At 48.7% G+C, this 26,061-nt stretch overlaps 13 protein-coding genes across 13 annotated transcripts; 5 read left to right on the plus strand and 8 right to left on the minus strand.

Moving 5' to 3' along the window:
- Positions 1-26: 26 nt before the first annotated feature.
- On the minus strand, positions 27-854 carry ARB_01571 (uncharacterized protein; the record flags this gene model as incomplete). The annotated part of the gene is made up of 2 exons (XM_003012017.1): positions 27-616; positions 695-854. The coding sequence occupies 2 exons, from the start codon at positions 852-854 to the stop codon at positions 27-29; spliced, it is 750 nt and encodes a 249-aa protein (XP_003012063.1).
- Positions 855-1,556: 702 nt separating this feature from the next.
- ARB_01572 (uncharacterized protein) lies at positions 1,557-3,131 on the plus strand (the record flags this gene model as incomplete). The annotated part of the gene is made up of 1 exon (XM_003012018.1): positions 1,557-3,131. One exon carries the CDS (start codon positions 1,557-1,559, stop codon positions 3,129-3,131), a length of 1,575 nt encoding a protein of 524 aa, XP_003012064.1.
- Positions 3,132-3,311: 180 nt separating this feature from the next.
- Positions 3,312-5,528, minus strand: ARB_01573 (uncharacterized protein; the record flags this gene model as incomplete). The annotated part of the gene is made up of 2 exons (XM_003012019.1): positions 3,312-3,353; positions 3,498-5,528. 2 exons carry the CDS (start codon positions 5,526-5,528, stop codon positions 3,312-3,314), a joined length of 2,073 nt encoding a protein of 690 aa, XP_003012065.1.
- Positions 5,529-5,739: 211 nt separating this feature from the next.
- ARB_01574 (uncharacterized protein) lies at positions 5,740-6,642 on the plus strand (the record flags this gene model as incomplete). The annotated part of the gene is made up of 3 exons (XM_003012020.1): positions 5,740-5,941; positions 6,052-6,149; positions 6,298-6,642. 3 exons carry the CDS (start codon positions 5,740-5,742, stop codon positions 6,640-6,642), a joined length of 645 nt encoding a protein of 214 aa, XP_003012066.1.
- Positions 6,643-6,794: 152 nt separating this feature from the next.
- ARB_01575 (Methionine synthase, vitamin-B12 independent, putative) lies at positions 6,795-9,253 on the plus strand (the record flags this gene model as incomplete). The annotated part of the gene is made up of 3 exons (XM_003012021.1): positions 6,795-6,992; positions 7,065-7,184; positions 7,280-9,253. The coding sequence occupies 3 exons, from the start codon at positions 6,795-6,797 to the stop codon at positions 9,251-9,253; spliced, it is 2,292 nt and encodes a 763-aa protein (XP_003012067.1).
- A 560-nt stretch (positions 9,254-9,813) lies between these two features.
- Positions 9,814-10,701, minus strand: ARB_01576 (3-oxo-5-alpha-steroid 4-dehydrogenase family protein; the record flags this gene model as incomplete). The annotated part of the gene is made up of 1 exon (XM_003012022.1): positions 9,814-10,701. The coding sequence occupies one exon, from the start codon at positions 10,699-10,701 to the stop codon at positions 9,814-9,816; it is 888 nt and encodes a 295-aa protein (XP_003012068.1).
- Positions 10,702-11,360: 659 nt separating this feature from the next.
- On the minus strand, positions 11,361-14,944 carry ARB_01577 (uncharacterized protein; the record flags this gene model as incomplete). Its single annotated transcript, XM_003012023.1, has 7 exons — positions 11,361-11,470; positions 11,538-11,687; positions 11,744-13,331; positions 13,394-13,849; positions 13,916-14,159; positions 14,188-14,819; positions 14,921-14,944. 7 exons carry the CDS (start codon positions 14,942-14,944, stop codon positions 11,361-11,363), a joined length of 3,204 nt encoding a protein of 1,067 aa, XP_003012069.1.
- A 1,532-nt stretch (positions 14,945-16,476) lies between these two features.
- On the minus strand, positions 16,477-16,989 carry ARB_01578 (uncharacterized protein; the record flags this gene model as incomplete). The annotated part of the gene is made up of 1 exon (XM_003012024.1): positions 16,477-16,989. One exon carries the CDS (start codon positions 16,987-16,989, stop codon positions 16,477-16,479), a length of 513 nt encoding a protein of 170 aa, XP_003012070.1.
- Positions 16,990-18,308: 1,319 nt separating this feature from the next.
- ARB_01579 (uncharacterized protein) lies at positions 18,309-18,791 on the plus strand (the record flags this gene model as incomplete). Its single annotated transcript, XM_003012025.1, has 1 exon — positions 18,309-18,791. The coding sequence occupies one exon, from the start codon at positions 18,309-18,311 to the stop codon at positions 18,789-18,791; it is 483 nt and encodes a 160-aa protein (XP_003012071.1).
- Positions 18,792-19,037: 246 nt separating this feature from the next.
- Positions 19,038-19,889, minus strand: ARB_01580 (uncharacterized protein; the record flags this gene model as incomplete). Its single annotated transcript, XM_003012026.1, has 1 exon — positions 19,038-19,889. The coding sequence occupies one exon, from the start codon at positions 19,887-19,889 to the stop codon at positions 19,038-19,040; it is 852 nt and encodes a 283-aa protein (XP_003012072.1).
- Positions 19,890-20,307: 418 nt separating this feature from the next.
- On the minus strand, positions 20,308-21,504 carry ARB_01581 (uncharacterized protein; the record flags this gene model as incomplete). The annotated part of the gene is made up of 2 exons (XM_003012027.1): positions 20,308-21,164; positions 21,237-21,504. 2 exons carry the CDS (start codon positions 21,502-21,504, stop codon positions 20,308-20,310), a joined length of 1,125 nt encoding a protein of 374 aa, XP_003012073.1.
- An 881-nt stretch (positions 21,505-22,385) lies between these two features.
- ARB_01582 (uncharacterized protein) lies at positions 22,386-22,598 on the plus strand (the record flags this gene model as incomplete). The annotated part of the gene is made up of 1 exon (XM_003012028.1): positions 22,386-22,598. One exon carries the CDS (start codon positions 22,386-22,388, stop codon positions 22,596-22,598), a length of 213 nt encoding a protein of 70 aa, XP_003012074.1.
- Positions 22,599-22,740: 142 nt separating this feature from the next.
- ARB_01583 (uncharacterized protein) lies at positions 22,741-23,622 on the minus strand (the record flags this gene model as incomplete). The annotated part of the gene is made up of 1 exon (XM_003012029.1): positions 22,741-23,622. The coding sequence occupies one exon, from the start codon at positions 23,620-23,622 to the stop codon at positions 22,741-22,743; it is 882 nt and encodes a 293-aa protein (XP_003012075.1).
- Positions 23,623-26,061: the final 2,439 nt, after the last annotated feature.

Raw genomic sequence — 26,061 nt, forward strand, 5'->3', positions numbered from 1 at the left:
GTCGACTCCATATGTTCCCATTTCATTTAAGTAAGCTTCTGCTTAATGAAGAAGCTTCGTAGATGAGAGAATTGCCAGACACACGTTACACCGAGGACGGCGGTTTGAATCAGAGCCCATCGAACGACGCGAGAGTTGGTAGCTTCAGACTGGTCTCTGAATTGGGCTTCTCGTTCCTGTTGACATCGAAGAAGATACATGTCAGTCAAGATGTCCTCTGATTTTCTACTTCTGTCTCGTTCGTATGGACTTACACGCTGGAAGACCTGCTCGCGGCGGATGTCTTGGAGTCTTCCGTTCAAGTTCCTAACTCTCTCAACCAGATCGTCAAGTTTGCTCTTGTCTTCAGACTCCAAGTGGTTGGACTCGCCGATAGCCATGTCAAGGGTTAACTTCACCGGGCCAGAAGCTCCAGAAAGCCATCCGCTATTGGCATGCGAGTCTGCGGTGAAGCATAGCTTGTGCTGTCCCGCATCAGCGGTGGAAAAGGTGTACCGTCCCTTATCAGCTCCCTTCTGAGACACGACCCGGTGGTCGTTATCGAAGACTTCATCGACAGTGATAGTGATGGTTATACTGCTGTCAGGGGCATAGGCGTTGAGATGAGGGTTGTAGACTTCGGACTGGTAATTTCCTTTCCTTGAGTGTTAGAAACCACTGTACTCAAAAGTGACTGTAAAAGGCTCCAACTAACCGACTACCAAAGTGTCCTTGGGCAATTCCTCGTAGAAGCACTTGGGCTGTCGTCCATGGACGTAGAAGTATAGGGAGTGAACAGGAGCAGAGAGCATCAGGAGAGTGGCTATGGAGAAGAACGTCGACAGCCACGACGGCTGCGACCTTGACAAAGCCATCCTGTCCGGATATTCCTTAGCAAGAGGTACGATCGAATGCAACACTGCAGCCAGCTGATCTTGCTCTCGACTCGCTGTCTGAATGCGAACCGCTGCGGGTAGATTTGACGGTGTTTTTGCATCTCGAGGATGAAGACACGCTTACCTGGCCCAGAGCCGGCCAATCAGCGTGCGCCCTCGCGACCAGCTAAAAATTAACCACTTTCGCCGCGCCAGCAGCCAACCTGGTCAAGAACAAACCAACAACGACTCCAACAAAACTCCCGCCGCCGACGCCTTACGACCTCATATCCAGCTGTTTTCCTGACTGGAAAAAGAGAGAGAGAAAATTCTGTATTTACCGTTTCTGAAATAAGACGAGGTAGAAAGCAGCTACAGGGGAGCCAGCCATGGCGGCCGCGGATGTTCGTGATATGCTGGATTTGCCTGCGGACGGGCAACCCAGGCCAGCAAAGAAGCAGAAAGTCGTCGAAAAGCGACCCGGTAAGATTTTATAGACCACTATATTTGTCTTATATCCAGATCTAATGGTTGTTTAAATAGAGGGAATTACAAGAGAGCTCTACGCTTTGCTCGGGGAACGCGCGCCTCCTATTGCACTGAACGAGAACAAATATAAAGGACGGCGGAAATGGATGAGCAAACTCAAAGTGAGACCATGGTAGGTGGATTGTCGATGCGCCCTATTGAGCCCGTTATACCATGGCTAATCGTAGTCTCTCCAGGGTTATTACTCCGTTCAAGAATGCCGCTCGAAATGATGACCTTGTTCTTAAACACTGGCAAAGGAAACCGCTAGCCAAAAACCCACCACCAAACGCTGAAACTGGACAAGGAGGCACCACAGATAAAGCAGGAGAAGGCGCTTCTTCTGTAGAAACTGAAGAAACATCTGCCTTCGCCAAGTATAATATCAAGGCTCAACATCCCCGGAGATATACGACAGAGGAATATGACAAACTTTTGAAGAGCGATATTTGGAGTCGCGAGGAAACAGATTATCTTATGGACCTCGTCGAAGAGTTTGACCTCAGATGGATAGTAATCGCAGACCGATATGACTACTCCCCGAATACCGACACGGCAGCAGATGGAAGCTCCTCAACGGCCCTCGTTGCGCCAACTAAACGTCGAACAATGGAAGAGATGAAGTCGCGGTATTATAACGTTGCTGCTCACATGCTGGCAATTGAACACCCCCTTTCCGAAATGTCAGAAGCGGAGTTTGACATACACGAAAAGATGATGAAATTCAACCCCGAACGAGAGAGGACGAGAAAAGAGCTGGCCAACACTCAGTTAAATAGGTCGAAGGAAGAGGTCACCGAAGAAGCTCTATTGCTGGAGGAATTAAAGAGGATTGTCGCGAACGAGAACCAGTTTATAGACGAGCGGAAGGAGCTCTATGCTCGGCTGGAGGCTCCAGTCAGCAACGGCAATACCGCCATGTACCAAACCAGCCAAGGCTTGTCACAACTATTACAGTCTCTTTTACAAGCAGATAGGAACAAAAAGCGACGCCCACTTCTCGGCCCGGATACCGGTGTGTCAAGCCCGGTAGGAAACGCTCCTTCAGGCGGACAGTCAGCTAGAGAAAGCAGACCGGAAACCCCTGCTCCAACGCCGGCTGCTCCGACAAACAAGAAGGGAGCCGCGGCCAACGCGGCGGCCCAACCTACAATCCGGACTCTCACACCGGCTGAAGAAGTGAAGTACGGTGTATCACACCACGACCGCTTAACTTCCGGTGTACAATTTCGAAACGACAAAGCCCAGAAACTCACGCAGGCCAAGTCTAATATCCAATCTCAGAAACTTGCTGCTGCGCTGACGGAGCTAGATATACCCCCTCGCCTCTTTATGCCAACAGAGAAGGTATGCAAGGAGTTTGAGAAACTAATCCACCAAGTAAACTTGTTACTTGACACGCGCAAGTTCGCTGAGAAAGTGGAGGGAGAAATCCGAGTTCTGGAGGCCAGTAAGGCGGAAAGAGAGAGGAAGGAGAACGAGAAAGCTGGTGCCTCTACTGAGGGCAACGAAGGTGTCGAGGGTGCCACGGCTACGGCGAATACTTCGGATCCGGATGGGATTTCAGGCACCAAAGAAGAAACCGAAGCTGAAGCTAAAAGTGCATCTCCTGGGCCCGGGAAAGCTGCCTCTGTTAAGGCGGATGCAGCAGTTGGCTCACCTGCTAAGGGGCCTGGAGGTACACACAAACGAAGTGCTAGTGTTCTCAGCGTGGTTAGTGATAAAAGTACTAAGAAGCAAAAGCGATGAATATAGAACCAGACACGTTTGGGATATTAATGGCTTTGCTCTGTATTATATATTACCCTATCCCCCTTTATTACAATATGTAGCCAGCTCAAACGGTCAAGACCCTCTTTTCTCCCAGAGCAGAAACGAATGCAAGGGCCATGACCGGTTCTATTAAGAGATGCGGAGATATCTATACAGTTAACGGAACTTGACGAGAAGAATATCAAGCGAGAAGAACAACTATTCCCCCTGCCAGCATGGGTATCCAGAAAAGACAACGAAAAAACACAAAATAAGAAATGGAAGAGAATGAGCGACAAGAAAAAAATAGAGTGTGGGCTTTTAACTGTTTTGGAGGCAATCATCGTATAGCCTGGACCATACCTCAGCAGATATTGGCTCAGGCCGGATATCCTCACTTTCATCTTCGCTGTCTGAGATGTCGTCATATGCCATTGGGCAAATCTCAGTACTCTCCTTAATTGGGTTCGATGGTTCTCGAAGTGCTTGTACAAGCTTAATAGTGGGAGGGTTGCGATTATATACGCCACTTCCAATATCACGACGTGCTGGGTCGAAACCAAGAGGCATCTCTAGGTCCGCTTCAGGGCCTAGGGATGGGAACGGCTCTAATCCATGAGATTGGTTGGAACGGCTGGACGCTGCAGTACAGCTACTGACGTCTCTTTTGTGCCTGCGGACTTTCTTTGTCAGACATGCAATGGCACTCGTTACCCTACTTGAATGGTCACTGCGATCGATATCGCTTTGATGAAATGGGGACACTCGGCGGATAGTATGACTACCCTCCCTAGTAGCTGTACGTGGGCGCTGATGAGTATCTGGACTGTCGGATTGACGTGAGATACGTTTGTAGTCCTGAATTGGCAGCCTGTATTCTGATGGAGCCCCATTTTTATAATCCGTATAAGATTGTAATCGAATGGCGGAGTTATATTTCTCGTCAGCGGCGCCTTCGGAGCAGGAGAGTCGGGGGTACCTTTCACCCAGGGCAAAATTGTAGCCGTACCCCAATCTTTTCCCGCCAGACAACCAGCCATCGCTCAGTCGCCGGCTCGTAGGTTCCGTCTCCGGATAATCCTCCTTTGGAGGCTCAGTTTCATCAAATTTCAGGGTGAACACATCGTCTAGGTCTTCAATAAAGCGGCTCCTTCTAACAAAGCTACAACTGTCCCTTTGAGTAGCAATTGAAGGCTCTCGGCGGGTATTCGCTGGTGCTCGCTGTTTCGGCACGTTCTCTGGTGAGACTCTGTTTGAGGTTAAGCTCTTTTGTACTTGGTGTATTGGAGATTCGATGGCAGAAAACTCTTCAAGTTTTCGCTCATATCCTGGGGTTTCCGAGGCCGGACTCGAATACACTGAGGTTCCAATATTTATTCTGATTTGCGTGTCATCGGCCTGGGGGCTGTTGGACTGGCAAACATCTGGTGAAGTGCTCTTATTTCGCGCTGTAACATTGATCTGAACGCTTTCGGGAGAGTCTGCCAAAGAGAGTGGACTGATTTCCTTGTCGGGGTTATCTGAATTCCCAAGGTCGCTTGGGGTCAACGTTGGTGTTTTCCTGTAATCATCTTCTATGATCGAACAAGAGGCCCTTGTTATGTGGGTCTTTAGAGGCGTCATTGGTCCCGCGTCGGAGTCAGGGCTAACAAGGTAGATGGATGTACTTTTTCTTGCTGAATCTGAATGTCCAGCAGAGGAATGTCGTTCGACACCGTCTTCACCAGAGCGATATGCCTCCCGTAAATTGACCGGCTCGGTTGCCTGGCTCCCTCTGTTGCTAGCAGGAGCGCCGTCGAGACCAAGGCAGAATTTTTCCCTCGACAGACCTTGCACATCCCGAGCAGACACTGGGCAAACTTTTTCTAGGATCGATCGGTTTCCAGGACTGGATTTGAGCCGTGCGGTGATCTGAGGGGTGAGCAGCCTGTGTGCATCACTGTCATAGGCATTCTCACTTGTATTTCCACTATCAAGGATATCAAACAATGGCTTGTTCTCGATACTGGCATGTCCGCTATCACACATAGAAGCTCTTTCATCAAGCTTTGCATCTGGAAGCCGTAATCGACCGTCCCGTGAGAACCTCTTGTGAAGCCTTCCGCCAATGGAACCGAGTCGGCTTCTGCCATTCTTCGAATGTGCACGGGCGAGAGCACAGTCCGTTCCCGGTGGTGGAAGGCCTCGAGACTCACTATCGTGAACAGGATCATTGGCAGAGGAAAATATGGCATCTAGCATCTGCTGCTCCTCCCCAGCGGAATCAAGGGGCGTGTATGTTATGGGCTCGAAGGCAGGCGGCAGCGGCTGAGGGCATCCGGCATGATCGTTAGAGCTGCCACGAGGCGACGCTCTCTTCGGCTTCCTTCGCCATGGGCAGAATATCGAGGCCATCCTGAAGCTGTGGACGAGGTATGGTATGGAGAGCAGGAAGAAACAGAACGGGGAGGTTAAAACAAAAAAAAGATAGCTTCAATCGCGGATCAAAGTACGAAAAGGAAAAAAGGACGAAAGAAAAAACAACGCGTATAGATGCGAGACTACACGCTCGAGTTCGACCCGTGCATGGGAGTACACAGAATGCGTCTGGGGCCCTGGAGCGAGGATGCTCCTGGTGACATGGCTGGGGGGACCTTTCTCTGGTACAGCCAGGAAAAGTGGGCAAGAAGCTGAAGAAACATGGAAGGAGGGAGACACAGCGGTGAAACCACTTCCTTCTTGTCGGCTAAAAGCAGGCAGACGCTCTCCTGCTGTCCATATAATCCAGAGCAAGGATGGGTATAGCTGGCTGTCGCCCGTGGATGATGGTCTGTAGGCGTGTGGTGTCCTGGGCCGGCGCGCCCTGACAGCGCTGGTACCTACCAGCCATCAGCCGCCAGCCACCGCCATTGATACCCTGATATCTGTCCCCTGACAGCGACACTGACATCTCGACATCGTCAAAACATCTCTCGACGGCCCCTGATGGGCCTTTATGCGTTTCCATGCACCTTCTTCTCCCCGTCGGCTACCATGGTGTCTGTCTTCATGTGTCAGTCTAGCACTCGGGATCGGAGGGAGATGCTTCTACTCGCGCCGACAACCACAGCTCGCAGGAAACTACCGACTCGCCCGCCGCAGTCTGTCTGTCCACCGTCTTCGGAGGCCGAACCCTTCCATCTAGACCATCTCGACCATCTGCGCAGTCGTCTTCATCTTGATCTTCATCTTCATCTTGATCTTCGTCGTCGTCGGTCGTCGGTCGTCGGTCGTCCTGCTTAGTCATCATGGCGTGACCACGAAAAAGAAAGCGAAAAAACCCTCCGAATCGGAGTTTCTCGCTCTTTTTTCTGCCCCTCCACAAAGGGCAAGGCGGTCACTAGCCCCTCCATCCTGCATCCTCCATCCTCCGCCGCCGCCGCCCTTTTTCTTCTCCTCCTCCTCGACTCCCCTCAACCTTCTCAACCTCTTCAACCTCACCTCTTCCACCTCACGCCGTCGCCAGCTCGCTCTCTTCACCCCCAATTGACTGTCATCACATAGAAGATACCCTCGTGAAGAGACACAACGCACCTGAAAATGGTTCAATCGTAAGTCCTGCTGCCCTGCCCCGCGTGGGCTCTGCGTGGTAAACCTGTTCGCTGACCTGGCGGGCTCAGCTCCATTCTCGGCTTCCCTCGTATGGGTCGCCTCAGAGAGCTCAAGAAGGCCACTGAAGCGTACTGGGGCGGCAAGATCTCTCGCGATGAGCTTCTCAGCGAGGGTAAGAGACTGCGTCTCGAGCACTGGAAGATCCAGAAGGATGCTGGCGTCGACCTCATCCCCAGCAACGACTTTGCCTTCTACGACCAGGTCCTGGACCACATTCAGCTCTTTGGAGTATGTCTATGCTACGTTGACCCGCCAATTGGCCTGAAGAGAGAACTGTCAATGGCTAATATGCGTACCTAGGCTATCCCAGAGAGATACTCCAAGTATGGTCTTGACCCAATTGACGAATACTTCGCCATGGGCCGTGGCCATCAGACCCCCGCCACGGACAAGGAGTCAGCTGTCGATGTTCCCAGTCTTGTACGTGTCATCTGTGCAGCTTTGATTCGCACAACATCACCTCCTTTCATCCATGCGTGGAAATGAGTCGTACCTCGCTAACACATGATTTTCAGGAGATGGTGAAATGGTTCGACTCAAACTACCACTATGTCAAGCCTACCCTGCAAGACAACCAGGTCTTCAAGCTCTCCGCTACTCCCAAGCCCGTTGTCGAGTTCAAGGAGGCCAAGGAGGCCGGCATTGTCACCCGCCCAGTCCTCCTCGGTCCCGTCTCTTTCCTGGCTCTCGCCAAGGCTGATCGTGGCCAGAAAGTTGACCCTATTTCTCTCATTGAGAAGCTCGTTCCTCTCTACGTTGACCTTTTGGCCCAGCTGAAGGAGGCTGGTGCTGAGTCTGTCCAGATTGATGAGCCAGTCTTGGTCTTTGATCTCAGGGACGCCGTCAAGGCTGCCTTCAAGCCTACCTACGAGACGCTCGGTGCTCTCGGTGACAAGGCCCCCAAGCTTGTCTTCACCACCTACTTCGGTGACATTGTCCACAACATTGATGTTCTCGCCAACCTCCAGAGCCTCCACGCCATCCACATCGACCTCGTCCGCAACCCCGAGCAGCTCGAGACTGTAATCGGTGCTCTTGGACCCAAGCAAGTCCTCTCTGCTGGTGTTGTCGATGGCCGAAACATCTGGAAGACTAACTTCAAGAGGGCCATCGAGACCGTTGAGCTCGCCATCCAGAAGCTCGGAAAGGACCGTGTGATCGTCGCTACCTCCAGTTCCCTGCTCCACACACCCCACACTCTCGCGAGCGAGAAGAACCTTGATGCTGAGGTCCACGACTGGTTCAGCTTCGCTGTCGAGAAGGCCAGTGAACTGGTTGTCATCGCCAAGGCTGTCACTGACGGCCCTGCTTCCGTCCGTGAGGCCCTCGAGGCCAACGCCAAGTCTATCCAGGCTCGTGCCGCCTCCAAGCACACTAACGACCCCAAGGTCAAGGAGAGACAGGCTGCTGTCACTGCTGATATGCACAAGCGCAAGTCTGAATTCCCTGCCCGTATTGCTGTCCAGCAGAAGGAACTCAACCTCCCCATGTTCCCAACCACTACCATTGGCTCTTTCCCCCAGACCTCTCAAATCCGTGTTCAACGAAACAAGTTCACCAAGGGTGAGATTACTGCTGAGGAGTACGAGAAGTTCATCGAGAAGGAGATCCAGGACGTTGTCAAGATCCAGGAGGAACTCGACTTGGATGTCTTCGTCCATGGTGAGCCAGAGCGTAACGACATGGTCCAGTACTTCGGTGAGCGTTTGACTGGTTATGTCTTCACCACCCACGCTTGGGTCCAGAGTTATGGCTCTCGATGTGTCCGCCCACCAATCATCGTTGGTGACATCTCTCGCCCCGCTCCTATGACCGTCAAGGAGTCCAAGTATGCTGCTTCCATCTCCAAGAAGCCAATGAAGGGCATGCTTACTGGACCCATCACCTGTCTCCGATGGTCATTCCCCCGTGATGATGTCCACCAGTCTGTCCAAGCTCAGCAGCTCGCCCTTGCTCTCCGTGACGAGGTTGTTGATCTTGAGGCTGCTGGTATCTTCGTCATCCAGGTCGACGAGCCCGCTCTCCGTGAGGGTCTCCCTCTCCGTGCTGGAGCTGCCCGTGATGCCTACCTCAAATGGGCAGTTGAGTCCTTCCGCCTCGCCACCTCCGGCGTTGCGGATGGCACCCAGATCCACTCCCACTTCTGCTACTCCGAATTCCAGGACTTCTTCCACGCCATTGCCGCCCTTGACGCTGATGTCCTCAGTATCGAGAACAGCAAGAGTGATGCTAAGCTCCTCAAGGTCTTCGTTGACGAGGCCTACCCCCGCCACATCGGCCCTGGTGTCTATGACATCCACTCCCCCCGTGTGCCTGGTGAGGAGGAGATCAAGGCCCGTATTGAAGAGATGCTTCAGTATCTCCGACCAGATCAACTCTGGATCGATCCTGACTGCGGTCTGAAGACCCGCAAGTGGCCTGAGACCAAGGCTGCCCTTGTCAACATGGTCAACGCCGCCAAGTTCTTCCGCCAGAAATACTCTAAGTAAACCTCTCTAAAGGGATTTAACGAACGAGATGGTACAGAAGAACAATAAAAAAAAAAAAAAAAATGAAAGCAAAAAAATAACTCAACGCAAAATAATCAAAAAGGCACAGTGTTTCAACATGCATAGCGGATATTCGGGTTAGGCTGGTAGTGGAATGGAAATGGTTTTCTCTTTGAATTGAAAAATACCCACGATCTCAACATCGGCGTTTAGTTCATGAGATCTTAGCTCATTTCCCTCTAACGATTTCTTTGTCTCATTTGTTTTCTTATATTTCCCTGTTATGTTAATAGAGAGCCTCTACAAGATTGCTCGCACTACTACGTGTTAGCTTGGGGAGCCCCGTGATGGCCCCTATCGATTGAATCAATGAAAAGCAATATTTCAACAACTTCAAATACTCCTCGCTCTGCACCGGCAAGAAAGGGAGGGAACATGCACATCGAATGACGGAAAATAGAACTTTTATCATTTCCCCTTATAAGAATTATACAAATTTCGTAGTTTTCCCACTCACTAAATTCGGGGACCGAATTTACCCTTAGTATAGTTTCCCTTAATCACAACCATTTGCAATAAGGAACGAACGCTCCCCTGCCTCCAACTGCCTTCTCGCCAAAACGCTCAATATACCAAGTCCTTCCCCAGCGAGCACGCACCGCGGTAGTGGTCATAATATTCACGCATATCAACAAGACGGGGAACGGAAGCGGTAAACCGCAAGTACTCATAAAGAATTTAGCAACAGGCGCATAAAATGGCGCAAGTTGCACCACACCAGTCGAAGCGGCAGATTCGGCCGTAACTGACGCCACGTTAAGTGTAGTGACCGAGAGTGCAATGATCACGAAACCAGTCCATTCAATCCATTCCAGCGCGTAATGAGGGAATAAGATCGACGAGAAATACCCCTCCGCTGGCGGCAGAACATATACTTTGTCATAGATAGATTTACCATCGGGCCTGACAGCAGCGCTGTTGTCCTGCTTCTTTTGTCGTCGATGCGCCTCCTCCTTGCGCAACTCGAATAATGTATTCTCGGATTGAATGTTGCCGTACATACCGACTAGGAAGATTGCAAGACCGATGTAAGGGACATAAGCCATGTAGCCCGTTAACTTTGGCGCAGTGGCGATCGTAGTGTCATACATGGCTCCTGGGGCCTCGGGGGTGCCTGCTGTCGCCAAAACGGTCTTGTAACCGAGCAGCCAGGACGCAAAGGTGCTCGAGGCCAGGTAGTGGAATAAAATGGCGAAGAAGAAGATTTCAATGTGGATTGGTGACATGCTTGGGGCCAGGAAGAGGGGCGTGATCAATGCGCGGTTGACGTAGTGGAGGACATATAGCACGGCCAGCACTTTATGCCATGTTGATAAGCCAGAGAAACCATTGCCTTGCTCAGAGGTCGAGATTATATAGATGAAGTTGGCCATTCCGAAGCTCTCCATTATGCACCATGAGTATCGACCGGGCAGGTTGAAGTAGGATTTCGATATCGAGGTCTTGCCTTGGGGGTAGTATGGTGTTAACAGTTGAAGTATTGGCGCCTAGATATGAGTATATTGCGTGTTAGAATGTATTAAGGAATGCGCAGTTGTTATTTGAGCGTTTGGAGGCATGCGATGCTCACAATAAGGAAGTATTGAAAGACAGTTATCAGCACCGCGTACGCTGGCTGGGTGACAGGGAAAAAATCCGCACGCGGCGGAAGGGACTTAGCCCATTCAGTAACGGATTCCATTATCGCGTCCATCTTGGAAGAGTGTTCGAGGCGCGCGAAGGGTGCTGGTCAAATGCGCTGGAGATGGTTGAAACTGGCGATGTTGTTGGGGGAGATGACAGATGTTACTAATTTAGGCTCAATTAAGTTTGGAGCTTGTGCGGGTCCCTTGTTAGTTACCCCCTGACTACAAGCTTATTTATATCAGTAGGCGCCTTGATGACTATGAGGTGCTGGTGGTGTTGATCTCGCTGCAGGAGAAAACGCCAATAGGCAAAGAAAGATTTCATTGGTATGGACACTAAGAGTAAAACCACACAATTAGATAGCGTAACCAAATAGTTAGTATTCCATAAATTGCCTCTATAACGACTTTACAGCGCAGGTTTAACCAGCACCAGTCTCCATCTTGTCACTGTTTTCCGCTGCTTTTTCAGCCAACCTCGCGGCCCGTTTCTCCGCTTTGAAAGCTTCGATTTTTTCTCGGAGATTGATATCTAAAGGGCGGGCGGGTCAGTAGGCATCCTTGACCAATAGCTAAAGCAAAAAATTAGCATGGCTTACCAGGAACAACCTCCTCGATCTTCAGAGGAGCTCGGTTGAACGGATCGTTGGGGTCGCTTAGAAGATGGGACCTGATAGTTGACCTATCTATTGATACCTTGGAGCTTGGGAGAATAACGGGATCCTCCATGAGCGTATACATAAGAGGATCTAGTAGAAGTTAGGAAACAGGCTGTGACCCCTAATGCTAAATTTTGAAAACTTACCTAAGTACTCATCCGGAATCTCGCCTAGATCCTCTTCTGCCTGTTCATCTTCCTCCTTTGCCTTCTTGACGGCGGCCTGGAGCTTGTCCCATTTAGCCAAATCTTCCGGGGATTTAAGGGCGAACTTTCGAAGAATTTCGGCTGCCTTCTCAAAGTTTGCCGGTTTATACGAGCGACCGTCCCGAGCAACGGCCAGAATAAAGCTTTCCTTGTCCATCAGATTCAGGTAAACGTCTGTGATTTCGTTCAACATATTACGAGGATTAAATCCGTATTCGGCAGGGTTGTCCACACGCAAGTTTGTGCTCTTCGGGCCAACCATGGCATCAAGGTTATAGTTGATCATGTCAGCCAGACGTTGTACAATCTCCTTCATGGTAAACGAATCAGCCAACGCTTCGGTAAAAAGCTTTAGCATCGCAACCGTTTCGTTGGTTAGTTGCATAGTTGACTTTGCACGACGCTTCTCCCCATCCAGAAACTCTTCCTTTTCTTTTCGAACGCTCTCCTCCATCGAGCTTCCCTCTCGATTCAATTCCTCTTGAGTGTCATGGATCTTAATAAATGACGTGAATGATAGGTCGAGGATATAAGTTACATCGTTCAGGAGAAGATTCACGAATTGAACAAAAAAGTCCAGGTTCTTCTTCGCTTCGACGGAGAGCTTGTCTCGATAGACCTGATTGGGCCAGATGCATTTGATAATCTGGAATATCTCATATCGGATGCTGAATTTATCACTAAACTGCGTGTGGGTGCCAGTGAACTCCGCTTCAATATAAAATGTCATCAAACTGTGGAGTAGATGGCCCAGGGCGAATGGCATCGAGTTGAACATGTCGACGAGAATTCCTCTCCCCCCGCTTCGTCGAGATAATGTACCATAGTATAAGATAGTCACCAAACCTGATTTCATGAAGGGATTTTTGATATAGTTGGAACTCTGTAGAAGCGTGATACAGAGAATTACCAACTCATCTCCCTGGGTTGAAGTAACAACCTGGGGCATGTTCAACAGTATGAACCTGAAGTTGCTGATTATGTCGTCAAGGAAATACTCCGGCAGAAACTTCAGCACTTCTGATTGTTCTTCTGGTAGCGGGAGCTGAACTTGTTCTTTTGGAAAGTCACGCTTAGATATCAAGCGTAGTAACCAGACTATCACATATCTCATGAATTGCATGGACCTAGACTGCCAAAGTTCGTCGAGAAGCAGACCTTGGAGAGCATATTCAAGGGCCATACCCAGCTCTAGCCGGTCTTTGTACTTTTTGAGGGCTTCCTCGAACATCCTAAGCTGGACAGGGTTAAAAGCCCATCGAGGTCTCTCAAGCTCAAACCGATCTATTTGTGATTGCATATCTCGAATGTGTCTATGAAGATCGTTAAGTTTTGTTGTCAATGATTCACTGCCATAATGGTGAGCGGCGACTGTCAAGAAAAATATTTCGGTAATGAAATTTGATGAGCCGTCTACGGTCTTGTCGTAGAATGCGTCCGAGGTTTCTTGATCAGCATTGATTTTTGTTTCGTCCCTCATTTGGACTCGTGGTTTCCGTTGGACATATTCCAGCTCTATTCTGTCAATCTAGATAAGGTTAGCAGGCAAATCTCCAAATCTCCAAATTCTGTAAACCTAAGAAATCTCACCTTTGAGAAAGTAGCATCCATAAATGGTTCACAGAGCTGGTCTAGACAGGTGGTTATATTGAACATAAACCCATCAGAAGAGACCTGTTTAGGGTCTACATTGAGAGCTCTGCGCTTGTGATTCAAGTTCAAGGACGCCGCAAACCAGTCCAATACGTGTTCTCGTGCGGATTTCGAAGCCCGGATCAACTGGTTGATGATGTCAAGTAATTCACTTTGTACCAGTTGCTGGGTCATCCTCATGGATCTCTGGGCATTTAAGATAAAGAGTTGGTCACGAGTCTTCGGGCTGGAGAAATATTTGAGGGTGACGTTAGGATGGAGAGGAGAGAGGGCAAACCAAGGGCCAAGAATAGTCATGGTCTCGAAGTCAGGGGCCGAAGTCGCTGGGTTAAACTTGGGAGAATCTGTAATAGCGGTAGCTATTGCCGGATAGCGCACAAGATTTCTCAGGGCCTATGAGCCGGGATGACAGATTAGACATAAATATATTGACAACCGTGTGTTTTGCAGTATTCTCACCATCATATAAGGATGATAATCATCGTCTAGAGTAATCCTTGAGAGATCCTGGCTCATTTCCTCAACCGCTGTGACAAAAGCAGGAAGAATTGAGTCATCTTCCTCTACACGTTTGAGAGCCTCCAAAATAAATTCCTGGTTGAGCCCTTGATCGTCGTCTGGATCCAATAAGAGATGTGGTTTCAGGGGAGCAGACGGAGGTGATTCGACTCTGTTCAACTTGTCAGAGCAAGTATTACTTGAACTATGGTCAGCTGGGAGTGGAAACATACCCGAACATCTCTGGCATTGTCGCTGCAAATATACAGTAGCCCATGCATAACCGTCGAGCCTCTAGAATAATATCATATTTAGGATCACCAACTGCCGGCTTCCTAAAACCCTTGAATAAGGTGGATATCCTCTTCCAGCATGGCAGTAAGTATGAAAGAGGCTTTTGATTATCTGTTTGTGAAGCAGCTTCAAGCAACGCTTGGTCGAGAATGGTGACACTCATTCGCACAGGAGCCTTGTCCTCTTCCAAATCCTGACGTACTCCGCGTAGGTACGTCAACTTCTGGCCATGTATATCCGTGCGCCTATTTTCATCCAGGGATAGTCTAAATATGTTGCATATTGTCCGGTTCTCGAACTCTTCAATAGTCTCTGGAGGCTTGGATAAGCCTTTGGCTGCCGACCCTTGATTTCCTGCCTGTGTAATTCTGATACGCTTCATTTCCGTGTGAGTATTTGCATCAGAGTCTGGCTCTGGCTTCGTTCCGCCAGAAGAGCTTGGCTGCGGGAGTTGCTGCTGAGGGGCTGGTGCAGGTGAGGCGGCATTCGAGGAAGGCTGAGATTCTTCGTTTGGTGACGATGAAGAGTTGGTAGCTTGGGAAGCAAGCTTAGCCAGCCGCTTATTGCGGATCTACGGCAATGAGTGAGCAGATGTCTCCGTGACTATGCATTTGGGAATCTGGGGGTATTGGAGGGTGATTGATGTAGGGAGAGCTTCAACTAGTTAGTTACCTGGTCGGCGTCCATATTGTCCATATTCCAAGCTTCCAGCTGATTCCGGAAGCTAGACGGCCTTTATCTCCCTCTTTCTCGTCCAAGAGCTATCTCCTTCTATGGCGCTTCAGGCGTGAACTCGACGGTTGGCATCAAGGAGATGTTCTTTCGAACTTGAAGCTTGTGTCTTTCTTTTTGTCAGCGTCATAACTAAGTGGTTAGTTATTTGCTGATTAGATAAGCCCCAGGCTCTCCCACCGCCCACCAGGCAGCCATCACCACCATCACCACCACCAATTTCATGTTCGCTACAACAGCGATTTGATAGCCTGACTAGATGCGCAGCGGCGTTTACAAGGAAGCTCGTTGCAGAGGGTAACTGTGTGCCGTGCAAGCGTCGAAGTGTCACTTCTAAATAAAGCGCCATTAGAACTAGCTCCACGCCCACTATGGAGCTAGATAGCCACAACTAAATAGTGGCTGCAATCTAGACTATCAAACTTAGAAAGATAACTATACAAATCGCTAACTAAATAGTAAATACTGTCCTGATCACTGTATGTACTCTTCAAGTATTCCAAGTTCCTTCCTGGAAGCAGAGAACATGCATTTAGCGATTGCTAGTGTAGGGGAGGAGTTCTTCTTTAGAGATATGCCTGACTATAAAATCATCAGCGTCATCCACGGCCCGCATGCTCAAGGGACCATACATACATAGACGTGATGACATCCCAGTATTCACGAGATTTGTTGTTAAGTTGAGGGTTTACAATGGAAACTCATCATTAACTAATAATTAATAGGGTACGGAGTAACTTCAGGTAATAAGGAAGCATAACTAACTACTTACTCTAGAGTACTTTCTAGGTTCGCTATCGATCACGGGCTCACCTATTTGCCCAGTAGTTTGACAACCTGTTACTTAACTTGTAGCACTAATATATGAAGGGAACCCCGAGAATAAAACTGCAGAACCTAGGGTTGGTCTATTCAAAGACTGTTTCTATATAGTAAACTTGAATTTTCTTTTTGCTACGGAGCTGGTTGTAAAGTATAGAGTTAACTAACTATAACTATATGTTAAATACAGGCAAGGAATGAAGATAAAGGATTAATTAATATGCCTAAGAGTGATATAACAAAGTAAAGCTATGTAATAAGTGTATATCAATGAGCGTGAAGATCAGTAAATAAACAGATAAAATGCCAGGATTAACTGGTCATCCATCTATTGTTAAAACTCCGGCCTTAGTCCATGTTCCTGTAGAGAACATGGGGCAGATAGGCCTTTTTGTCTGGTGCTCTAGTGATTGTATAAACACCCCAGATGACTTAACTAAATTCGCCTAGCCAATAACCAAGTCTTACCCTAAAGGTTGGATTTGCTATAAACATGAGGATAAGCGACGTTCAAGTCCTTTAATGCCATATAGGGTAGGTTACTACTCTCAGTGAGGAGAGAAAAGCGAAAAGAAGATTACTTCTGAAGTAATAACTACGTAACATGTCTATCTACTTCAATAGTAATTGCGCCACTTCAACATTCTTGATCCGGTACGTATCCCAAAACACCATTATGCAGTTGCCCAGTTGCCTGCAGAAGGGGTGAATACAGTTCCTCCAACACGGCCGGCCACACTGCTCAGGGCCTCTGTGGTGACTTTACCCTGTTTATGGAGCTCCTGTAGGACGCGGATGACAAAATTTTGACAGTTATTGTTGGCAATATTGTAAGGGAATTGCGCATCGATGGCCTGGGATACTTGGTGAAGAGTGGAAGCTGAAATACCACCCTGTGCCGCAGTGATAATGGAGCTGAGACCGGTGAGTTGGCCGCTGGTGTTCGGATGGAACTTTGGAACGTTGAAATAGCCATGGCTATACGAGCCAGTGACAGCATGGACACTCGCAGAGACAGTAGGATTTCCGGAATACACCACATGGAAAAGGGTACCCTCCGCGCATTGATCCCAAGACTTCGCAAGGAATAACCCCCAATGTTCAGTATGGCGACAGGTGAAGCCACACTGTCTAAAGCGGGCTAGGAACAGGGGTCGGGCGTTTGAGGATTGGTCAGGAGCAGACATTACGAACGGGAGTCTGCAATATATTTTAGTGTTTATTCACAAGAAAAGCTTCATTGTACCTTACTGTCAACTTCAATGAGGTAGAAAGCAGAAGGTAGATTCTTATAGAGAGCCAGAAGTAATACCGTATAAGACTGAGGATGCTGTGCTTTGGGTGCTGAGGTATCGGACATAGGGCTACTTCCTCCTTTATATATTTCATCTCGTTTGAACTAAAGCAAGGGTCAATAGTTCAACAATGCATAATTGATATAAAAAAAGAACCAGACGACACAAAAGGGGAAGGGGGTAGAGAAAACGAATGAAACCCAGCGCTTATGCATGGGGCGGTTTCTAACAGTTAAAGAGAGCCATGTTTTTGTAGATACGGTATTAACAATCTGGTAATATATCCTTGGATTGGAGTACATAATTATAATAACCAATAACTTGAGTACACCGGCAACCAAGACAACATGGGTATGGTATTGATTGGCTCTGAGTGAAGGGTACAATCACTGAGCCGGCATGGTGTCTATCAAGTTTCACTTGCCGCTGATTCTCCCATAACTGCAGGCTTCGCATCAACTTGTGTTGGAAAATGGAGCACTCTGTAGATGTCTGCTTAAAAAAATTCGCTGGGGCCGAAATCATTGATATCTGACTGGGATACATCCACTTTAGTGCCCCTTTTTTATCCACACTGTTATGATGGTCTGTTGACGCATGAGCATGCAATTTTGGGGGCTGAGTACGGAGTACATGGTATGCGATCTTGCATTGAATTTATGAGAGCAAGTGCCACTTCGAACGACACGGGTGACCGCCAAGTCAAGAGTAGTTATTATCAAGACCTAATCGAGGATTGAAGATGCAGCAGGTTCCTTTAATAACAGCTTGAAAGGGTTAGAGGTTGCCGAGAAAGCGGTTTTCCAACTGCCTGTCGCCGTCACCTGTAACCACAGCCGTAGGAGATCGGATGTTCCTAGGTTCCATTCTAAAGCTGCCCACCTGGAATTGGCCGTGCATTTGGATTGTTTGTGGCGGGAGGTCGTGGACCAAAACAGCTGGCGAATGAGCGCAGTTGCTTAAGCGCCAGCCCCCAACAAGGTCACGCCAAGATGTCTTTAATCTAACTAGTTAGGCCAGTAACTCGTTAACTTGTTATTACTTAACCTGCGAAGAGATGGAAACTCCCAGTGGAAGACAAGCCTCTAATGCTATGTTAGTCATCTATCAGCGATCAACTACATTCCTTTTTCAAGTTCATATCCCTTATCCCAATACTCTTCTGCAACTAGTTATCAGAAAATAACACCTCAAAGCATACGCCAACAGCCATGGCATGGGCCAGTATTGTCCATGAAGCCACCAGAAGGCCACCTTCTCCTCCGCCTGGCCATGTCTACCATCACACTTGCTTCGTCTATTCTCCTGACGACGTGTCGACGAGCTCACCACCCATTATTGCCTACATATCCAGGAATGGCGACATCAAAATGCGTGATATTGACCTAGACTGGACGAACAATCCGCGTATTGTGATAAAGGAGCTAGTCACTTCCAAACGAATGAGCCGTCACGACTTCGAAGATATCCTACGCCTGGCTAGTCAAGAGAACAGTCGAGAAGACATGAAATGCTCCAATGCGTGCCGGCACCTACGAGAGTTTCAGCCTGGGTTTGACCTGCTGCAGTGGTTTGGGCGTCAGATGGCAGAGATATACCTTGTGGCTTTACGATCAGGCCTTGAGGATGATTTATGGGAACCAGATCCGCCGGAATACAATCCTACTTCTTTTCCAAGCTGCATTATTCAGTAACGGCTCTCAATAACTACCCATCTCAATAACTACCCATGTCTTCCTTTCTCTTCCTTTCTCCCCTTTCTACCTATTTATTGTATCTAGAAATCCCAGGGACAATACAAAAATCCAAGTAGACTCACTTTCTACTCTTTTTATATTCTGCCATCGCCCAATTGAGAATTGCTTGAAGAGTTGTTACAACATGAGATGATGTGTGTATGCATACATGATGAGGTGCATAGTTGCTGGAAAAGCCAATTCCTAGTGCCCGAAGTAAGTAACCTCCCCAAATAACCGTTCCACAGCCAGTGCCTCCGCCTCGACTCTCTGGGGGGAACATTGTAATCCAATCCCGCTGAAGACCTCATTCAAAAATTGTTTCCACTCTGGATCGTGAAATTCACTTGTCATAGCGATTGTATACTCCATGTAGTCAGGAAAAAATCCGCTTCTTTCCCAATCGATGATTCCCGTAATACGCCATTCAGTATCATTTCCTTCCCCAACATTCTGGACAAGTATGTTATGTGGGCAGAGGTCGCCATGAGTGAGTACGAAGCGAGGTTTAGATGCTGGCTTGCGAAGCGCGTCAAGTTTCTCCTCCAGGGCCTTTGCTGCCGCAGGATCCCGCGCACCTAGCAGGGAGACCTTGTGTTTGTCAAAGTCCGCTTCAGTATGAAATGGCCCGCAAAACTCCCCCTTGAATGGGCGATAGGGATCTCGGACGTAGCGGTTATGGGAAATGCCACCAACATAGTCGATTGAGCATTGTCTCAGGAGGACAACTTGTTCCTGGATCTGGGTTTTCAGATACTCTTTATCGTCACCATTCATGCTTTTCCAGACGGAGTCAAGCCTTTTTCCGGGGAGGAAATCCATAATCATTATCGAGTTTTCGCGAACTATGCTCACTCCACGCAGTTTCGCCGTTTTGACCGTGGTACATCTCGAGATATGGTCAAGAACCGCGATCTCGTTTTCATTCACAGCCCCAACTTTTGCAACTTCAAAGCCCTCTCCATCCTGTCGACGACGCTTTACAACAGCTCTTCCTAGGCTAGAAAATATCCTTTCTCCTTCTAACCAGGGGAAAAACTCGACGTAATCGTCCATTTCGTGCTAGAAGTTGAATTGGTAAGATGGTGAAATTTCCGTGGTTCCACAGCTGGCGGGGAACAATTCATCTTCCGACCCCATTACGCACCACCGAGGTACCTCGGCCAGGCCCGTACCTAGGTACTCCACGAGTAGTTAAGTGTTCACCGTCAACCTCGCGTAAGACGTTGTGCATGCCATATTGAAGTCAATCTGCCAAAAATGTAGGCAGGTAGGTGGTTACCTGGTTAGTAATAAACGCAGTAACTATGTAAAAATTGCAGAACTGTTGGAACAAAGAGTAGATTCCGGAAACCTAATGGGAGGAATTAGTAGAAAACTGATGTACGTTTAAACATAATTAGTTATCTATTCGTATCAAAGTTATAAGAATCAAAAAAAGTCAGCTATACTGTTGAGGGTGAGGGCAAGGGTATCAGCTACTGAGTGCCTTTAGTTTTGCACAACTCTTGAGCTCTAGATCTTGTGCCTCTCTCATCTTCTCAACGTCTGGGAAAAACCACCCTTGAGCATCTTGAACCAGGCGATCGCGGTAATTTATCTCACTCTGGCACTCACGGCGTAGGTTGGCTACGTAGTCAACCTCAATTCTCTGATCTAGCTGGTGGAGTTTGCGCGGGCTGTAGTCTTCAATATCTGTTGGGTTGAGGAAGTATTTGAGTTTGAGTTTCGGGGTCATTCGTTGGAGCGTATGTGGTGGATCTGGGGTGTGGAGTTTGAAAGATGGCGTTGAAGGCGAAGTGCTGCTAAACAGGTTGGACAGGAAGGGTAGGATAAATAGTAGGAGGAGAGGGAGAAATTGTGTGAGAGATGCAACTCCTGGAGGCGTCTGGGAGGGATCTGGCTCATTCGTATCTCTCGGGCGTCTTCGTGGTCGATTCCCTCCGAATTGATGTACACGAAAACCGGGGCCGCCTCCCATGCTAAAGACAAACTGGGGACCACCATCAAATATGCCACCTCCTGCGGTATTTGTTAGTGATAAAGTTCGAACATTGCCAAAGTGTCCATTAGAAGCTTGAGAAACTATACCGAACGGTCCGAATCCTCCGCCTGCAGCTCCGCCGAAGAATCTATTAAAGAGTTCCTCCGGAGAAATCTCCTCCTCATAAGCATATTGCCGTCCGGGATGTGGTTGGAAGCCTCCAAAGCCACCGAAAGGTGAAGATGTCGACGCTCCAGCGTTGAATCTGTTGTCTGGGTCTCCGCCAAATCTGTCATATTTGGCTTTCTTGTCTGCATCAGATAATATCTGGAATGCCCTCGATACCACTACACATTATTCCCCCCCTCATTAGAGTATGTCCTTTGAATAGAAAAAAATTCTATAGAGAGCGTACATACTCTTGAATGCTTCGTCTGCACCCTCGTAGCCGTTCTTGTCTGGGTGGGTCAACAAGCTGAGCTTCCGATAAGCCTTCTTAATCTCTCCATCTGTCGCGGTTTTCTCGACTGCGAGAATCTCATAAAACGCTGTAGCAGAGCATTTCCGCACTCTTAGTACTGCCGCTTTTTGCTCTGGGGTGTATTTCCTATCTTGGTTTCCCTGGTTGTGCTGGCGAGAATGGGCACCACTGGGCCTGTCGGCACCAGTTGCGGTCGCAGAGGGCATAATCTCAGGCTCCTTGCAATAATTATGGTGAAGCAAGAGGCAAGACGTATATCAACCGGTATATCGACGCTAGATACCGAAAACCTGTGTAGGCAGGCGAATCTTCCAATGCAAAGGGCGTTGCCGTCCAAAAAAAAGGGTGGGAGAGCGTAGTTATATAAAGGAGCCCACGAAAACGAGTCCTAAGGGGCGTAAGAGGTGTGTACAGGGAATCTGCCCAAGGTTATCGGCCTTTTCGAATGACGAGGACTCCGACGGTGCTGGCGATGACTTTCTCAGGAATAATAATATATTTCGTTTCTTGCCAGCAAGATGTTCAAGACACATCACGTGATATTGCACGGCCAAAAAAACGAACCCAAGAAATTTCTCTCTAAAGACATCAAAGCCGCCGACAACATTCAAGACAGCTCGCCAGGATACCAAGGCCGTATTCACGTTTGACGAGAACAATTGGGGCCCGCGAGAGCTAGGCTGTTATTTGTTTGACGCCTGTGAAAAGCGCCCCGAACTGTGAACACTGTTCCCTTGCTATACTCGTCATTCCAACTATAAACATCGCCGGTGATACAAAATGGCTAAAGACCTCGAGACTTCAACAACATCTGGAAAGCCAAAGCCAACACTGGCACAGTATGCTCGAGCATGGGGAGGTACTTGGTTCCAGTCGATTCTCTTAGAGAAGACCTTGTCATGTTCAAGACAGCTTGAACCGCGAGCCTGAACTGTGAAACAGCTCACTGACACGCTGATGAATTGAATTGCCAATAGAATCATCGTTCCCGCCGACACTGCTCGCAACTTTTGTGACCGCGCTCCATTTCCGTCCGTTCCAGTTTGTGCCAATGATATTTCCGCCGGTGCTGTTGCTCACGTCCTACATGAACTTGGCCGGATTCAAGAAGGATGCTGCCGGTGCGAGCGCCGCGTGGTCCGGTTTATATATCCTACTTGCTGGGAGAAGGAAGCAAGAGTTTAGGAAGAAATGGAGTGCTCGAGGCATGGTGAGAGGTGCTGCTATTGGCGTTGGTCTGGCGAATCTGGTTGGCGGAGGAATGGCTTATGTTCTTGGGACACGAGAAGATGAAGAGTAACGAAACCCCTAGTAGATTTATTTTGGTTTGGAGTGACTATAAAATTGGCTAGCATGTAAGTAATAGTAGGATAACATATCATCCTCCTTTGTAAGATGCGGTGGGGATTCATGGGCATATGAGATACGGAGTTTACAGGTAATTAATCGTCAGTGGCATAAAGGTGTTTGCTCATGATATACTCAAGAACTCGCGGCGTGACAAGCTTGGAGAGCAGCTCCAGACCGTCTTTGGCTGCATTTCGAGCTGTAGTTGAGCTTATCGGCTCACTGTCGACTGCATTGCTCTCAACGAGCTCGATACGGCTTGCCCATTCTCTCTTTGCGCCTATGTCCTCTGTTGCACCCTTGGCTAGGTTACTGAGGAAGGATAGTTGCTCCTCTCTATCCCCCCAACTGCCACCAGGGCGTATGGTTACCCGGAGCCTGTGCAGGCTAAAGAAAGGGCTCAGAACGCTAAGGTCCCCGGCAGCGTAGTATTTCGGTGCAAAAATTCGAACTAGTGTATCATAACCTGTTAAATGGACTTGTTCTACCTCCGTTGGATAGACACTACCGTCGCCTGCAATGGCCACTGCTTTATCCACAAAGAATGGGCGTTTCGTAACCCCGATATCAATCGCAAGGTTACAGATTCTCCCGTCTTTGCCCCGGCTAGTATCCTGGGCTAGAGCCTGTTGGACATCTTCGGCAGCTAGCCGCATCATGACAAGACGATCTTCGAATAACGCCGGCTTTGGCTGCTTATCGGCGTTTTGAATTGCTAATAGCAATAGCAGCCTTGACGGTGGGGACCCTTTTGCGTTTGCTGCCTTTACTGCAGCGGTCACCATCTGGGTATGCGCAATGGTTGGAGGGTTAAACGAAGAATCCAGGACATAGAGACTGCCCGGCTGCGCGTTCTGCTCGCCCTCAGGAGGTACGATGTCCAGGAGCCGAAAGTCATCCAGGCCAGCATTGAATGACTGCAGCGACTTTCTGTACTGCGAACGAAGGGAGTCGAGCTGCGGGAGCTGCGCTGCCATGTTTGAGATGCCGACTGATCGAGGCACGAGAGCCGGCGTGCAACGGAAGAAACACGGGCTGAAGCCGTGCATCAACCCTTCGAAACAGTCAAGTTGATTATGATACCGCTGCCACCGGTGCGTCGACGGTTACAAGAAATAGTATGGATATCTGTTAATGCGCAGGCGATGTTCAAGATATTAATTGACCCGTCGTCGGCTTTTCCTCTTTGGGACGTTTTGACGTCTACTCGACTTCGCTTCGTATCTCAGCACAAAACAACGACAACCAGCGGCCAACTGACTGGAAGACTTCGCTGTCACAGGCACGGTATCTTCTATCGGAGAACAGTGGGAGATGCTTGGAGGTCCTGCCAAGGGCTATCGTTGAGTGGAGGACAAGCCTGCTGCTGCTAGCTGCATCTCCAGACAGACACCAGCTGCGAATATAGTTAAACAACTAAACAACTCCCGTATCTTCAGGCCGATGAAACTGGAGGAACCGAAGAACTGGTTGCACATGCTGCGGGTTAGCGAACGAGTCGACAAGACTTTGGCTCGAGAGGGGGATCGGGATCCTGTCAGCCCATGCGATCGACAGGGCAACAACACCAGCAGTCGTTCCACCACAGCGTTTATCTGCCGAAGTTGCACGGAGCATGGTGGCGACGTCAATGGCAGCGTCTCCCTTCAAGAGGGCAGACGATAACTGATATAATAAAAATAAGCAGTGCGGAGCTTACGAAGCGCAGCAAAAAGGGGTAAAATGGAGATTCTACGAAGGTGACGAAAGCGGACGAAGCCTGCCAGGTTCCCGGCTACTCTAATTAAGCACATCGATATCATAATAATGGATACCCAACATTCGGTTGTTCTAGTAATGTACTCCATATTTACTGTGGTATTCTTCTTATCGCCAGGCTAATAATCTTACAAGGACGATGATGCCCGCCACAGATCACGGCTTGACACACGGACTCTGGGCGCTTGACAGTGACGCTGTTGCGAGGCTGTCACAGCCAGTCTCAGCCGTTTCTTTCAAAGGAAAATACAAGCCAGCCACGGAAATGCTTTTTACAAGGCATAAATTCTAGTCAGGAACAGAAAGAAAAAAAAAAAAAAAAAAAAAGAAAGAAAGAAAGAAAGAAAGAAAGAAAGAAAAGAAAAGAAAAGAAAAGAAAAGAAAAAGGAAAAAAAATTGACACGCTGCGAGTGTTGTAACTACACGCCGCCGTGGCCTGGGCTAAGCCTGGCTGCCCAGAATGAGCATGAATATTTTACATCTTGCCATGACCCATGGCCATGGAATTTTGTCGTTGAGTCGGGCTGCGGCTGCATTACCCGATTATGTTTAATCCAACAGGCGGCTCGGTGACTTCTTATATTTGTCGCAAGCCTTGGCCGACGGTTTTACCAAACGAGAAAAAGAAAGGGAGATTAATCTACCAAGCAACGTTCATGCAGCTCAGCATGAGGCAGACTACTCCATACTCCCGACGGCAAAAGTACAAAGATGTTATTTGTAACGAGCTATACAAGCGTCAAGCTCGACGGTGCGTTTCAGATTTTACCTCACCACCTACACGGAGAACTTTCTTCGGTGGTCATGACACTGAACAGGGAGAAAACAATTGAAATGGAAAAGCAGCAGAAATGGGCATTCACAGAGTATATGTAACTACATATGCGCCAACAAGCAAGTCACGCCGGTGTTGACTTGCATGCCTTCAGCCAAACGAAAGAAGGAAAAGATAAAAAAAAAAAAAAACTTGGTGCCACGGCCCCTTGACAGGGCAAGCCTCGTTTCTCCGCAGCCTGGATATTTCGTTTCTCTCTGGGTGGAGTGATGACAATATAACAGCCAACCCGCTTCGCAGCACCGACATCTGAGTGGCTGATGGGTTTCGGCCCTTGCATTGGCGACGGGCCAACTCACCACCGACATCTGACCATACAAGACGGTGTGTGAGTGATGGGAGTGCGGCTGTGGCGGCCTTGATTTGCTGGCTTTGCAACTGCACTCTGATATGGTTTCCCATCGACCATCTGCGCGCGAAATGCCTCTCCTTGAGTGGCTGCAAGGTACATGAGGAGGAAATTAGCACTGACAACAAGAAGATCCTTCGTACCCGCCCAAGGTTTGTTTCAGCGATAAGCAAGCCGAGGAAATTTAGGGTTGGCTGTAACCCCCCTCGTCATAGTCTGGCCCCCTCTCTTCTCCCTCGAGGCCGCTCTGTGTTTGGCCCTTTCATGCAAGGAACGAGATAGAAGTCGTGAAACGCAGTCCCTTAATTGGCTGAGCATCTTGAGGGGTGGAGGCGGCCGGCACACCATCCTCAAACCAGATAAGACGACTGGAGGCAGAGGGAGAAGACGGTGTATTCTGAACTGCCTCGCCAGGGTTCTAGCAAGGGGTGTAATTTTAGGATTACGGAGAATGGCGCGGGAAAAAGGCCACCC

Source organism: Trichophyton benhamiae (assembly GCF_000151125.1).
Source record: "Trichophyton benhamiae CBS 112371 chromosome Unknown contig01094.0, whole genome shotgun sequence".
NCBI lineage: Eukaryota > Fungi > Ascomycota > Eurotiomycetes > Onygenales > Arthrodermataceae > Trichophyton > Trichophyton benhamiae.